Below are 15,960 nucleotides of genomic sequence, written 5' to 3' on the forward strand. Positions count from 1 at the left end.
AGAGAGAGAGATCTTTATGGTCTTATGAAAATGAACAATATCAGCTATTGGGGGAAGATGACAGTGGATTTAGCTCTTCCCTAATCTATTTTTATTTGATTTATTGATAGCATTTTTAAATTGTCCTACGTCAGAGGATTTAGGCATTATGTAAAATAATCAGAATATAATACAAAGCAATACAATAAAACAATATGGTTTTATATTCATACAATATTTAGCAGTGTAGTTCCTTAATTTGTTGCTCTAAAACAGTTCCCCATTATACATGGGATATATTATACTACCTGTTAGGGGTGTTTTAAGACTGCATGGATTAATTGCTTCATTGCTGCTCCTTCCTAATTAAAACAAGTAGGGCACTTGTTTAATTAGGATACCTCTTCCTTATTAGCCAACTGTTTTATGTTTCTTTCTTAGAGAATGGAACTCCCTTTGCCATCCAGGCTGTCTTCCACCCCTAAGTAGACAATTATTCCTCAGATATGTTCCATTTCAGGTATTGAAATGGAAAGTGAAATGCAGGTATCAGACCAATCAGCTTCTGTACATAGCACAGAGAGAGTACAATCTGCTTTTGCTTAAGGCAGCAACGTGTCACCTGCAGTCTTATTACATCATGATTCTCTATGGTACATTTACATAGTGCAGAATTTTTGTAGGAGTTAGGGCAAGGTAATCCTCACAAAAAACCTTTAGGATTTGGATATACATATATAAATGTATGGGTGCATGTGCATTTTGCAAAATTGCTACTATTTCAGTGACTTGAATCCTTGTGAAATAAAAGCGTGAAGTCTACATAAAATTATTTGTGACACTTGGGAATCTTTATAGATATGGTACAAAAGCAGCCTGATATTTTGCTCTTATTAAATTAGTTTCCTTTTATTAAATTTAACTTAAAATGGTCTTTCCTCTTGCCAACAATATTTGGACGGCAAAATGGTGAGTTCTCATAACTCCGATCTTGTGCTCCCTGTTCTTTGTTCTTGGTTTGCCTAAGCGTAGCGTTGACTGGGCTTTTATTTTCTTTGCTTGAAGGTTTTGATAACAATGGGGCTATTACAGGACCTAGAAGTACACGGAATAGTAATCCTGAAGAGCATGCAACATACTACTTCAATACATTCTCTAAGGAAATGCTAGTTCAGGTAATATGTTTGTGTGTGTTGGAGAGACATATCTGTGTTGTATAATTTTCTGAGTGCTGAAGTTGATCATGGTGTGAGCTTTTGCTGTAGCGTCAGAAATAAATCTTAGCAAATCACATTAAACTGATCATGGATTGTCAGTTATGTAATGTGATATAGAAAGTGTTCTTGAATGAACCTTTTTATTATCAAAGTACAACATGTGTACAGTGAGATTGGCTGAGCCTCCCTTCATGCCCCCCCAACAACTCACAGTGACAACAAACCCACCATCTTGTTACACCATGTGAGCTAATTGCACAACACAACAGCCTCGCAAGTCAATCATAGAGTTATTTCCCGTTCAGGAGCCTGACAGCCCATGGATAGAAGCTGTTCTTCAGCCTGTTGGTACGGCTGGCTATACTTCTGTATCTCCTACCCGATGGCAACCCTGTGAAGAGTGAATGGCAGTAGTGGAAGCATAAAGGAAGGGGAATAAGTAACTGTCTTCCACAACCCTTTCTTAAGTTAAATTCCTTCCATGGATTCCTTCCATGGTTAAGCAAACCATAACTTAGTACAGTCCATTAACCAGATTTGTATGTGACCTTCTATTTAGCCAAAATTCTCGTAAATGCATAAAATGTTTTGATTCTAAAGTATTTTATGTTACAGGCTATGGTGGGAATTCTGCAAGTCAATGTGCATAGCGAAGAGAGCACATTGATGCAAGATCTAAAGCCTTTTCGGATTCTTATCAGTTTACTGGACAAACCTGAGCTAGGTAACTAAAATTTAATTGGCAGTGTGTTTGAGCATATGGCAAACGTTGCATTAGACTGGAACCTGAATTTAAAAAAAACTAGCTTGGACTTTCTGAGTACATGTGTTCATACACTATAAACAAAGCAGTAGTCCTGATTTTATAGCCAACCTTTCCTCCTTACCTTCTCTTGATATTCAAATTACTGCTCCTCTTGTCCCGGCTTCAAATGCTGTTGCCAGCCTATTACTATGTAGATTGGTGGTGCAGAGTTATTGTCATAGGGAAGGGTGGTGTCACTCCAGAGGAGTCCTGGGAAAAGTTAAAATTGTGCTTATGTAACAATAATTGGAAATTATTAGGGGATCTAACAGCTGTCTAGCACTGTAGGGATGTAAATGCAACGAGATACATCAGCGGACAAATTTCGTGTCAAATCTCAGTAAAAATTTACATCATATAAGTAATACAAGAAAAATGGCACTAGAGATAACCAAGATTGTAGATTAAATTACAGATGGTAATATGCATGTGTTAAGAATCCATAAAACAAACACAATGATAGGTAAGAACCTATCATTGATAAGTAAGATAGGTAAGCTAAGAGCCGTGGCGGTGCAGTGGTTAGAACGCAGTACTGCAGGCTACTTCTGCTGACTGCCAGCTGCCAGCAGATTGGCAGCCCGAATCTCACTGGCTCAAGGTTGACTCAGCCTTCCATCCTTCCAAGGTCAGTAAAATGAGGGCCCAGATTGTTGGGGGCAGTATGCTGACTCTGTAAACCACTTACAGAAGGCTGTAAAGCACTGTAAAGCAGTATATAAGTCTACGTGCTATTGCTATCATGTTAGTGCATTGTACTTCCAGTAGCAAAATGTCTTCCCCCTGAAGTCGTTTTCAACAGTTTTCAGAACATTTTTATTTCAGCTAATAGTGTAAAAATTATTTTGCCCAGTCAATCAGTTTTATAATATTAGTGACATAAATGCCTGGAATAAAGTGCATGTAAACACTTTTCAACTGTATCAGTGGATCATTTCAGATAATTACACTTAGTAAGTGAAATCAATGAGACATAAGCCAGCAAACATTTATACGGTGAATGCACAATTATTTGTTTGCCTTGTAAGAATCAGCTTTATATTGCAAAGATTCTGTTCTCAGCAGTTCAAGAGTAGCAAAAATATGTTGATCAGATCTCTTCAGGATTTCCGAAAAATCTGTTAATATCAATAAAATACATGCAGTGCAGGATAATTTATCAATATAATTGCAATTCTTTCCCTTATTTTTAGGACCTGTAATATTAGAAGATGTACTAATTGAAGTATTTAGGACATTATACACTCAGTGCAAAGCGGAACTGGATCTTCAGATGGAGTCTTCCTTCAGTAAGGATCATTCTCAACTAAGCAGGTGATTAGGAGTGGGGGGGAAAGAAAGAAATTGCTGCCATCGTCCTAATCATTCAGTTTCTCCCAGAAAAAAAAGGCTGCTGTTAATTAGATTTCTATGAATAGCAGGCTTCCATGCCGATTGGGCAAAAAAAAAATGCAGATAATTGAGGGGGAAAAACATTTTCACAAAGCAGGTGATCATTGTGGATTTTGGACAATTTTTCTGATGTTTTTCCCTCTTGGCCCCACAAGGAGGTTTGCCATTGCCTTTTTTTGATATATGTTTTGATTTCTTAGTTGAGTCTGCAGCTCCGATATTTCCAGGTGGTCCCCAATCCAGATATTACCCAGAGTCCCAGTTAGCTTCTGAATACAAACCAGATTAACCAGGTTACACTTGCTCAGTAATGATTGGCTAATATTAGAAAGTGCCATAAGTCATTAGTAAGGATCCTATTTGTCTCTGGTTTTCTGCCACCTTATTGTACTCTTTTGGGCCTTAATGCTCTACTAGCACTACTACTTATCACTTTCATGAAGTTAAAATTGAAAAGTTGTTATCAGGGAAAGAGTAATTTTTTAAACTTCTTCAGCCACTTTCTTATACATGAGTTCCAGGAAGTTTGTGGCGGGGAGCAGACATTTTTATTTTGCCCACATTTTGAACACTTTTTAATATAGAAGGAAGTATTATGAAATGTCCTATGTGGAAAAGATAGTAAAAGTGAGAGAGAACCAAAAAACCTAGAAGCAAAGGATGGTAATAAAATGAAGCACTGCTGTTAAGAAACAAAGAAATAAGTTTGAATCAGGAATATACAGTAGATGGTTGACTATGTACATATTTCACTGAGCTGTTGGGTTTTTTCTTTCAGCAAATTGAGGGAAAATAAGAAAACAGCAGAGCTGATTAAAACTGCCAATCTTCTGTTTAATTCTTTTGAGCCTTATTATATGTGGGACTACATTGCCCGTTGGTTTGAAGAATGCTGTAGGTAAGATACATTTCAATAACTGTTGAAAAGGTATATTTTATAAATAGGGTTTCATATTCTTTGAGAAAATAAAAGAACTGGTTCATTTCTGATCTGTAGGAAAGAAAAGCTGCATAATTCCAAATATTCAAAAGGGATGTGTCTTTTAGAAGGGGAGGGCTGATGTGGAAGGTGTCACTTTATTCTTTTGAGAGTGTGCACTGCCCGTGCTATCCCATAATTTCTGTCTTGATGGTCTTCACAATATACTTCACTCTAGTGAAAGGCACTGGTTTTAGGATATGTGTAAGTGTACGGTGTGCTTAGTCTATAATAATCCATTCAGATGCACGTTAGCAGTCAGTGCTGAAGGTTATGAAACATGATTCTGTATAGGGGTCTTTTTCCTGGGGGGGGGGGGGAATGACAGGATGTGATTTTTAATTCCCTGCTAAAACTTTTGCCCTTTGAGAAGTTATTCTGGAGAGTTAGGGAACTCTGCAAAATAGTGTATGAGTTTGTAAAAGGGCAGGGGATTCAGGGGCAGCCTAATCCATGGGAAATAATAATAGTGATTAAAGAAAAACACAATCTTTTAATTGCTTCTTTGAAATTCTGATTTTAAAAAAATATATGTGAAGAGGGGTGGTTGGTTTTTTTTTGTAACTGAAATACAGTTCTGTAATTTCCACTGATTGGTTGATTTGATTTGTAGTGCTGTCTATCTCACCTAAGCGACTCTCAGCAGCTGACGACAGCTAAAACAACAATTCAATTTTTTAAAAAAAGTTAAAAACTAAAATGCAAATACCTAAAACATTGATAAGTCTTTTAAAACAAACATAACCATATTTATAACATAAAGAGTTATAGGCCATAACATTCTAAAATAATAGTTTAAGAAATAGTTACAAAATCTACTTACAGTTTCTAGTCCTGCAGATGCTTGTGCTACCAATGCATAAACTATGCTTGAATTCATAGGCGGACTCTGCATGCTCGGTTACAGGCTGTGCCTGGAGGTGCTAGTGAACCTGCTGAATTCCCTCTTACCAACTTTTGCCTTCTGGTTGATTTTTTGTTGGATATAGTCTCTTTGGTAAGATTCCCTTTGTTCATTCTGACTATAGTCTTCCTAATAGTTCTCTTTTGTTTTATAAAATAGATGGGCTGGAGAAGTGTTTGACTTTAAGGCGGATAACAAACAATATTATAGGCTCTCAGTGTACTGACAATTAAAGGTTATAAGATGGAGACTAGTCTTTATGTGTAGGATCTGTTTTATTTCTTGTCACGGTAATTTCTCTTTTTTTAAATTTCTCATTACTATTCTGCTCTGACTGTAGATTATTTTTTGTTGTTGTTAAATCTGCTAAATAGCAGTAGTTCTTTTGCATGTATCACAACTACCTGTTAGATAACAATATATGTTAATGGAGGCTCTTGAAAATGCTTTTTCCCTATTATCTTTCTTGTATCTTCAAATTCTTTGCTTTTTCATTTCAAAGCCTACTAGAAGTATGAGAGTGCTTTGTCAGGTATGGCATTCTTACTGTTTTTTTTTAATGAAAAACAATCTTTTGTGCGCACATCTGACAATATATGTTTTGTAAAATTTGTTGTGAGAAAACTGAAATTGCTAGTCTAAGACCATCGTTTTTGACCTATCAGTTTCCATTATTAACTTGTTTTCAAGTGAGTATTATTAACAGAATAAATAAAATATTTATAATATGTGAATATTTTTTCATATTGTCAATGAACCATATGTTGATTTGAGGAATTATCCAGATAATGTTTTCATTCCTTTAAAGAAAGTCTAAAAAGTGCATGAGAGTTACTCAAAAGTCGTCGCTTCTGAAATTTTCTAAAGGTTCTGCTGATTTCTCTTGTGTGCTAGAATATGTTTTTGTATATTTCTCTGTAAATAGATGTGAAGAATGTGTGTAGGATATAAGGCTGTATCATGTAAGTCTTCTGAAAACACCCTCCCTTTCCTTCTGTTCTTCTGACATCTTCTCAGTTCCCACCCGGCTCCTAAAGCCTCCATCTTTTCAGGAATTTTTTTGAATCAACTAAACCAGACATGTCAAACACAAGGCCCAGGGGCCAGATCCGGCCCGCAAAGTGGTTTCATGTGGCCCGCGAAGCCATCCTGGAAACAGTGAGGGAACGGCCCCCACTGCCTTGGCCCTGGCCCAGAGACCCTCCTTCTGCCAGAGACCCTCAGATCTGTCCCACTCCTGCCCAGACCCCCATAGGTACCCTTGATGCAAATGATGTAGAGCTGGCCACGCCCACCCAGTAGGCCATATGCACTCTAGCCACACCCACCCAATAGGCCACGCCCACCCTGGCCATACCCACCTGGCCCCCTGAGGGCAACCGCAATGCTGATGCAGCCCTCAATGAAATTGAGTTTGACACCCCTGAACTAAACTGTGTTGACTAGAACTGAGGGAGGAAATCAATAAAAGCAACACAGTGGCAGTTTCTGTTGCTCTTAAAATCCCTGATTTAGAAGGGGTTCATGCCTGTCTATTTGCTTTGGCCCCTACCATCCCCAGGCCCCTGGGTTATAACCTATCCAATTTTGTAGGGTTTTCCAGTATTAAAGAGAAGTCTGGGAATGGTATCTCAGTCTTCTGGATTAAGTTATTAGTATCACTTGATGTGTTACATCTTTTTTTTTAAAAAAAAATCCAATTTCTGGAATTTGATTGCCCATTTACATTGAAGTTGCAGTTCACTAGATTAATCAAAGAGGGGTGATTTAATCATGTGCTTTTTACTTTGTTTTTAGGAAACGTATATTGAAATACAAACAGAACATCTGCCTCAGCTTTTACTTAGAATGATCTCTGCACTGACAAGCCATCTTCAGACACTGCACTTGTGCGAGCTGACCGATTCCTTGAAACTCTGCTCAAAGATTCTTAGCAAAGTTCAACCTCCCCTGTTATCTCCTGGTACTGATGGTGTCCTGCAGTTACCAAACAGACACAATGTTCTCAAAGAATGGGAAGAGAAAAAGGTAACTCTGCAGATGTCATTGCTTTGTTTAAAGATTACAGATTATTAGCTTTTTTTAAAAAGATACGCTGTCAATTTAACTATTATTCTGCTGCTTGAAAGTTGGCGACCTTGAAGAACAGGTGGGTTTTCACTGTCTCTAAGATCTTATGTTGTTTGTGCATTTTCTGTGCTAAAAGCCTGTCTTCGGTACTCTATGTTCAACAGCAACATAGCTTGGAAGCTTGTTTTCATTGTCTCTAGTAACAGAAGAAAGTTTAGAAGTCATTTCCTGCCCTTACAGCCCATAGAGCAATACCGCCTTTCCCTGAAACTAAAGACAATAATGAAACCTTAGTCTTGATAACCTGTTCAGTTGTCGATGTCTATCATTTCAAAGTTACAGGGAAAGGTTAGGACGGTGGGAGATAAAAATAAGTTTGGGGGGGTGGGAATTGAAATGTGTACAAAATTTATTTTTATACTATTGTCAATAAAAATAAAAAAAATAACATAATAACGTAACAAGTATGCATAATTTGACTTTCTCATAATTTTGTTTTGCATTTGAACCTATTAAATATAAATATATAATTTAGTCAGATAATTATGATTACCGATGGAATATATTTTAAAATGTTGTCAGTTTTTGTTATAAATGGAACCATAAGTGCAGACCTGGCATATTTTCATTTTGTCAGTTCATAAGTTGAAAAACAAAGTTGAAAACAGAAGAAACTATTTGCAGGAAAATAAGACAGGATTATATCACAGCCAAGAGCACTTCATCTAGCCTCTAGGCTAAAAGAAAATCAGGCTCTGAAGACACAGATATATTTGGTTCTTGAGTTGCACCACTGCTTGTCCTCTGTGTATAGGAACTCTACTACTCTGCTATATTAGACAAAGGTAAAAGGTAAAGGTTCCCCCGCACATGCGTGCTAGTCGTTTCTGACTCTAGGGGCCGGTGCTCATCTCCGTTTCAAAGCCGAAGAGCCAGCGCTTGTCCGAGGACATCTCCGTGGTCATGTGGCCGGCATGACTAGACGCCAAAGGCGCACGGAACGCTGTTACCTTCCCACCGGAGTGGTCCCTATTTTTCTACTTGCATTTTTACGTGCTTTCGAACTGCTAGGTTGGCAGAAGCTGGGACGAGTAACGCGCTCACTCTGTTACGCGGCACTCGGGATTCGACCCGCCAAACTGCCGACCTTCCGATCGACAAGCTCAGCGTTCTAACCCACTGAGCCACCGCGTCCCTTCTTATATTAGACAAAAGCCTTCCTTTTACTGGTTAATGTGAAGCCTTTTGCAGAAGCCTGTTTTGGCAGGCTTTGTTGACAAAGTGGCCTGCAAAACTGAAGGCAAACCAGGTAAAATTATATGGAGAGAGAATCACAGTAATTCATTGGTACTAAACAGAACAGGAAGGCTTTGGATTTATTAAGCACTTCTGTAGATTCAAATATATCATTTTGTATGTAATTTGCTATCAAGGTGCATCAAATCATTAAGAGTCATATTCAACTTGATTCAAATAGTTCAGTCTCAAAGTTTCTCATACATTAGAATTCAGTCAGATTTTACTTAGTTGTGGTTTAATTTATTAGGCGGATTTTATCATCCTGTTTTGTGTTATTCTAATATGCAGAAGCCACATAGTGTTCAACAGGATTGCCTCAGTCTAAATTTTATGTGGGATTTGTAAATTGAGAATGAGGATCATTAAAATTCTAAAATCAATTGTGGAAGAATACAGTCAGTAAAAGAAATGTACTCTTGCAGTTGCCTTTCACTTGTAATTTTTTTAAAAAGGGCTATTTTATGTTATTTAAATCTTAATCTTCTTCTGTCTTGAGTAGATGCCATTAGTTGCTGTTGAAAATCCCAATGATGCATTTGAGGATGGAGAAAATCCCCCAAGCAGTCGGTCATCTGAAAGTGGATTTACTGAGTTTGTACAATACCAGGCAGATACAACTGAGGAGATTGACAGGATGTTGAGTGGGGGTCCTGGAGTACCTACCATCCCCCTTATGGGCAGTGCCTCCTCCGAGACAGAGTCTGCCTCAACAGTGGGTTCAGAGGAAACCATCGTACAGCCTCCTTCCAAGTGGACCCAAGGGACAGGATCTCGAAGTGGGAAGACAATGACAATTCAAAAGACTGCAATGCAGTGCTGTTTGGAATATGCCCAACAGTTTTTAACCAGATTTATCAACCTCTACATCATTCCAAGCAATTCATCGTCTCGGCCTTTGGCCACAGGGATTCAGGAGGACCTTGTAAGAGGGAAAGGAGAGACTGCACCATGCACAAGAGAGTCGCAAGGAGATGCATCCAGAGGGGAAAAAACAGCTAAGAAGACAACGCCAAAAGAGTACCACTCTGCATTCATTGCTGCATGTCAGCTCTTTCTTGAATGCTCAAGTTTCCCAGTTTACATTGCAGAAGGAAACCATCCCTCTGAAATCCATGCAGAGAAAGCAGACGTTGGTGAGTCATTATGTATAGGATATCTTAAGTTTTTATATGTTTGACTGAACCGTGGGAATTGGAGGGAAGAGGGAGATTATTTCTGCATTGCTTTCTGTTCCCTGCTTTGCATAAGTAAAGAAAAGCAAACAACGGTTGCTTTGTATGGGAAATTAGAACATAGAAGTTAGAGATAATGCTGAGACATAATTTTGAGAATCAGTTTGAAGTCTCCTCCAAACTAATGAGTATTTAACATATTAGTGTACATAAGAGTACAGATGACATTGAGCTAAATGCACATCTTTACATTTTAGTGCCTGTTTTTGACATGCTGACATTGGTCAGATTTGCATAACACAATTAATCAGAGAAGTATGTTGTTTGGACCTACTAATAAAATCAAGCATAGTTTAATCTGATTGTTGGTCAAACTATTTTCCCTGTTTAGGGAAAACCCAGAAACCTAGTCAACCAGTTGTTCAAGCCCCAGACACTCAGGTTTCTCTAGAAATGAAAGAAGTAGAGGTGCTATATAACAAACATTGCTGCCACAACATAGTAGCCATAAAGTATGCCTTGCAATAGACTGATTGGCTGCAGAGTCCAAGCTACATTTAAAAAAAAATTGAATTTATAAATTGCCCTGCAGTAGTGGAATCCGGGTGGCATACATCAACATGAGTAAGGGTTTGTTAACATAATGAAAAGCTTTTGGTTATAGACTTGAAATTAAATCTTTTCAATGGAGAGGAGACTAATAATAGTATAGTATTATTAATATTCAAGAGTCCTAGGAGTTTTTCTTCTTTGATCATGTTCTAGATCAACCTCAGGGATTTCCAGATGTGATGACTCCTGTTATAATTTTCAGCAAGGGTCATGTGGACTGGGGAATTCTTGGGGTTGAATCTACACATCTTGATGTCTCTGATTTGTGGAAAGCTGTTCTAGATTCTTAAAAATGAGTCTCAGTTTCTTCTCCACAGTCCATTCTTACATCTGACATCTGATGCTCTTTTTAATACTATATATTCAGCATTCTGTGCCTAAATTCAGGAAATGTTATAATAAATCAGTCTGGGTTTTTCCTTGTCTGGCACTTGAATTCACATTCAAGTATTAACATCAGTGCTTTTGGCCATTTAAGTTTGTATTACTTTTTGTATATGTTGGGTTTTGCTTTTTCCATATATAGTTGCTATATGTATAGTTGCTATATCTGCAAAAGCTCGGTGCACCATAATGTTACATGTCCATCAAGAACCTGGAATGAAATATTTTATCCCTAGTTTTTAGTTATTATCTTTATAAATTAATATAGGTCTGAAAATTCAGACACAACTCTTCCAGTTCCACTTCTGTTTTTAGTAGCATCTGTAAATCAGAGTGGTAAGTTTCAAAACTGAAGTTTACTTGCTAAGATAGCAAAGGTGGTGTATCCTCAGGGTACCGCTGGTCAAGGATTGCCGACGGGCGATCCACAAGGGGAGGGCGTTCTCTGTGGGCGCGCCTGCCCTATGGAATCAACTGCCAACGGAACTCCGGACTGCCCCCGACCTTCGTTCATTTCGCCGGGACCTAAAAACCTGGCTCTTTGAGCTATCTGGTCTGGACTGAGGGGTTTAATATTTTTAAATTGTGATTTAATTTTTGCGGCTAGACTTAATTTAATTTATTTTAATTTTATATTGGATTGTTTTTAAATTTTGCCTTGTAAACTGCCCTGAGTCCTTTGGGAATAGGGCGGTATATAAACCAAATAAATAAATAAATAAATAAATAAAATAAAAAGGCATAATTAAGCATAAACAAATTATTTTCTGATTAGAATTCTCTAAGCTGAATGGCCTTTTCATCTTGCCTTTCACTAAAAGTTACCAAGCTGAAAGATTAGGCTCTTTTTTTTGTTATCCATTTTACTGGGTATCCCAGAACTATAAACGAAGTCATGTAATATTCGGGATAGTTGAGTAGATAAGCAAGATGTAAAAAATATTATCCAGATGTGTGTCAGATATGGTAATGCTTTTATATTTTTATATAGCACAAATATATTTCTTTCTTTCCAGATTGTGAGCAAGAGCAGCCCCTTTTGTGGCTCCAGACCCTTATGAATGCTTGCAGGCAAGCAAATGATTTTGGTGTCCAAAGCATTACTATTTCTTTAATAATGGACTTAGTTGGATTGTCTCAGTCAATTGCTGTTGTCACTGGAGAAAACCGGAATAGTGTAGAAACAGCGCAACCACTGAGTCCAAACCAGGGAAGAGTAGCTGTTGTTATCAGACCTCCTCTTAATCAAGGCCACCTCAGATACATGGCTGAAAAGACAGATTTTTTCAAGGTACGGGAGATCATTCATAACATTTTAACAGTTAAGAACTGATTTGGAGTGATTGTGTTATCAGCATCAACAATAGTATTTGTACCATTAGGTAAACAAAATTTCCCTTGGGTTTTTTTCCTTGTCTTGTCCTCCCACTTTCCTATCAGAGCCAATTTGGGGAGCCTCCAGAACAATTTCTGAGGATTCATGGGGAGCTATAGGAGAAAGGGTCAGGAGTGGGAATCACTCTGATTCCCTGTTCCGTGACTAAAACTGTTTTCACTTTAGGAAACTCAGCATTTCTTTCATTCTTAAGTTTAGTTCTTTAGGAATTTGTCCTGTTTATGGCTTTCAGGGTTATTTTTAAATATTGTTACTCATAACAAATATATTGTTAATATCATTGTTATTGTTACTGTAATTGTTATTATTATTGTTATTATTTTAATTTTCAATTGGATTCACAGTCTGAGACTGTTACAAACTTAACAGTTCATGTCCTAACCAAGGACCTAAGAGGTATTAAGATAATGTCTGGGGATATAGGCAGTTCTGAGTAGGATGGGTTTTTTGTTTTTTTTGCAAAGGCGGAATATTTAGGTCTAATAAGTTCAAAATTTCCATGTATCTAGGCAGCCCTTTGGGTATTGCTCCAAGGGCTCCTATTACTATTGGCACAACCATTAAATTCTTCCTCCACAATCGCTCAGCTTCAATTTGCAAATCACTATATTTCGTTATTTTTTTCTACCTGTTTCTCTTCAATTCGTGCATCACCTGGTATTGCAATATCAATGAACCAGACATTTTTTTTCTTTTCCACAATAGTGATATCAAACGTGTTGTTAGTTGTTGTAGCTTTTATTATTGTTATTTTAAAGCTGCCCCTCTCCTTGGCAGTGTACTAATTTATTCTTTTTTCCCCCTGCAGACTAAAAATTGATATTATTTTGCTGAGTAGATTTATCAGAATAATGCTGCTGAGATTCATTGTAAAGTATTATTCTCTAAGAAATTTAGTTGGAATACAAAACTGTTTCTAGTTTGAATTATCATTTTATAACATTTACTTCTAGGCTTTATATAGGGTGGGGTGAAAAATCATGAGTGAAACTATTTTTATTCACTGGGGCTTTTTCTTCCTCTGCTCTCTGAAAAGGCTTTCCTCTGAACTGGCTACAGGATTGTAGAATGCTGTGGGATGTGACATATGGAGCTGGAGTTGGGGGGAATTGACTGCACTATCGATGCTGGATATTCATAAGATAACCTTTATTGTCACTTTTTACCGTGGGCACAACGGCACACATCAAAAATGAAATTTAGTTGCCCGCTCTCAAAGTGAAACACATACAGGACACACACCTAAAACATACTACATACAACATATGTATAGACCCACGCCCCTACCCATACATAACAAATAAATATTAAATGCTGTCCATCTTGAATATATAACGGAAGGAGGAAGCCTGCGAGTTCACAAGGTTAATGCTGTATGGCAGACATGTCAAACACAAGGCCCGGGGGCCAGATCCGGCCCGCGAAGTGGTTTCATGTGGCCCGCGAAGCCATCCTGGAAACAGTGAGGGAACGGCCCCCACTGCCTTGGCCCTGGCCCAGAGACCCTCCTCCTGCCAGAGACCCTCAGATCTGTCCCACTCCTGCCCAAGCCCCCATTGGCACCCTTGATGCGAATGATGTAGAGCTGGCCACGCCCACCCAGTAGGCCATACGCACTCTAGCCACGCCCACCCAGGCCACACCCACCCGGCCCCCTGAGGGCAACCACAATGCTGATGCGGCCCTCAATGAAATTGAGTTTGACACCCCTGCTGTATGGAATGAAACTATGGCTGAATCTGCTAGTATCGTACCATATGCGATCTTCACCCTATCAATCCTGCTAGAAAAAAAATGGCTAAGGAAGAAATGGTTAATCTGAAGTCAGTCACAGAGCTCTATCATTGAGTGGGAACTTTAGCCATAGCATTATGCTGATCTATAGTGCACACAAAAGTGCATTGTATTCAAGCAGAAATGTTTAACACCTTTATCAATAGCTGAAACAGAACATCCAAAGGGTATGACTCAGTGGTTACACTAATGAAACTTTTTAAAAAAAAATCATCAAAGGCTGTTATATATGTGATTATTCTGTTTTACTTTCCAAAGCGTGTGGCATTAACTTTATGGGACCAACTGGGTGATGGGACCCCCCAATACCATCAGAAGAGTGTGGAGCTTTTTTTCCAGTTGCACAATCTAGTTCCGTCTTCTAGTATTTGTGAGGATGTTATCAGTCAACAGCTGACCCACAGAGACAAGGTAAACCTTTCTCCTTTTCTTCTGAATAGTCTCCTCTTCTAACCTCCTTTTCCATATTTACTTTCTTCTGGTGATCCTTGCAGCCTGGATTGCTCTTCTAACTTTGTTCTGGTGCAACCTTTAGTTTTACTTCTTAAATGGATTGTTCACGTCATTCCTCTCTTTTTTCTCTTCCCCGCCCCAGATGCAATCTGAATAGCTTTATTCATTGTTTACATGATGGTACGTTCAGTATGAAATAGTTAAAATAACAGTCTAATTTTTTACGTATGACAAGCTCACCCTCCTCATGTGGCAAAATACTTGCAGTCTGAGCTGAACAGTTTATAGTGTCAGTCTCGCAAATGTGTCGAGAAACAATTCTGAATATTTTCACTTCCAATTTCTTTCTAAGTAATATATTTAGGATCACATTGTACTACTGAAATCAAATTGTGATAGCTGTTTTTTTTCCCATTAGGATTAGTGTTAAGAGTTCTAACATTTAGAAATGCCTTGATCATTGTTTGGACAGTTTTCTTCACTTATAAGTTTATGTAGTAATCTTGTTTATTCATTTATTATTGGTAAATTATATCCTGCTTTTCTGAGGGCTTGAGATGGCACCCATGTCTGTACTCAATTTCTGCAACCATCACTTTGTGAAGTATGTTCTACTGAAACAGGGCTATTGGTCCTGACTTATTCAACCTCTAGTAAATTCTATCACCTAGTAAGTTCTGTTATTAAATGGGAGTTGGACTTAGATTGTACCTGCCCAGATCTGGCACATTAATTGCTATGTGAGACTCTCATTGTTTTCTGTCTTAGAATTTTAGGTGGGCATTCATTGTATGAGCCTCCATCCACCCCTTCCTGTAGGCCCCCATGCACTTTAGAGTTTGCTCTGGAAAGTCCTCCAGTTCCCTTCAGAGCAGATTTTTGAGGTATGTGAGGAAGAATCAGATCACCTGATGTCAGAAATCCTTTCAGCAGAAATGGACTAGTTGGATACTGTGTAGATCTTAAAACTGTCAAAATAGCTCCTCGACCTTTTGGAGGAGATGTCTTTCTGAAATTTCTATTTTCTATCTTCTGCTTCAAAGATAAATTGCTACTTGTGATACTGAGTTTTGTTCCTTGCCATTTCATGAAATTATAATTTTTAAAATTCTGACTACAGAAAGTAAAAATTCTTTTTTCGTTTCATAGAAATACAATTGTAAACCATCAACAATGCTCTGGTTAAAATTGTTGTTCCTTCAGACTGATAATGAGGAAAGAAACACATGACAGCTATATTGATTGTTACTGATTTAGATAATTGTCTCCTTACCCAATTTGATGGATTATATTAAGAGTGAATTTATTTGTTCCTTCGTTTTGTAGAAAATCAGAATGGAAGCTCATGCAAAGTTTGCAGTACTTTGGCATCTCACTAGAGACCTCCATATTAACAAGTCCTCATCATACGGTCGTTCATTTGACAGGTTAGTTAGTTACACGGATAGATGAAATAGAAAATTATTAACTATTATTTAGTAAAATAATATATTTTTGTAATAGT

The 15,960-nt window shown here is 37.9% G+C and overlaps 1 protein-coding gene across 1 annotated transcript in view; it reads left to right on the forward strand.

Annotated features, from left to right (window-relative positions):
- The window catches only part of DOP1A (DOP1 leucine zipper like protein A), a 68,679-nt gene that overhangs the window by 16,692 nt on the left and 36,027 nt on the right, over positions 1-15,960 (forward strand). Inside the window, exons 7-16 of the mRNA XM_081314919.1 lie at positions 1,045-1,154; positions 1,812-1,920; positions 3,195-3,315; positions 4,172-4,291; positions 5,255-5,369; positions 7,074-7,304; positions 9,145-9,778; positions 11,830-12,104; positions 14,262-14,414; positions 15,783-15,883. Coding sequence (XP_081171045.1) covers positions 1,045-1,154; positions 1,812-1,920; positions 3,195-3,315; positions 4,172-4,291; positions 5,255-5,369; positions 7,074-7,304; positions 9,145-9,778; positions 11,830-12,104; positions 14,262-14,414; positions 15,783-15,883 — 1,969 coding nt within the window. The remainder of the gene's footprint in view (positions 1-1,044; positions 1,155-1,811; positions 1,921-3,194; positions 3,316-4,171; positions 4,292-5,254; positions 5,370-7,073; positions 7,305-9,144; positions 9,779-11,829; positions 12,105-14,261; positions 14,415-15,782; positions 15,884-15,960) is intronic.

This window comes from Vipera berus, assembly GCF_964194415.1.
Source record: "Vipera berus genome assembly, chromosome: 1".
Classification (NCBI taxonomy): Eukaryota; Metazoa; Chordata; class Lepidosauria; order Squamata; family Viperidae; genus Vipera; species Vipera berus.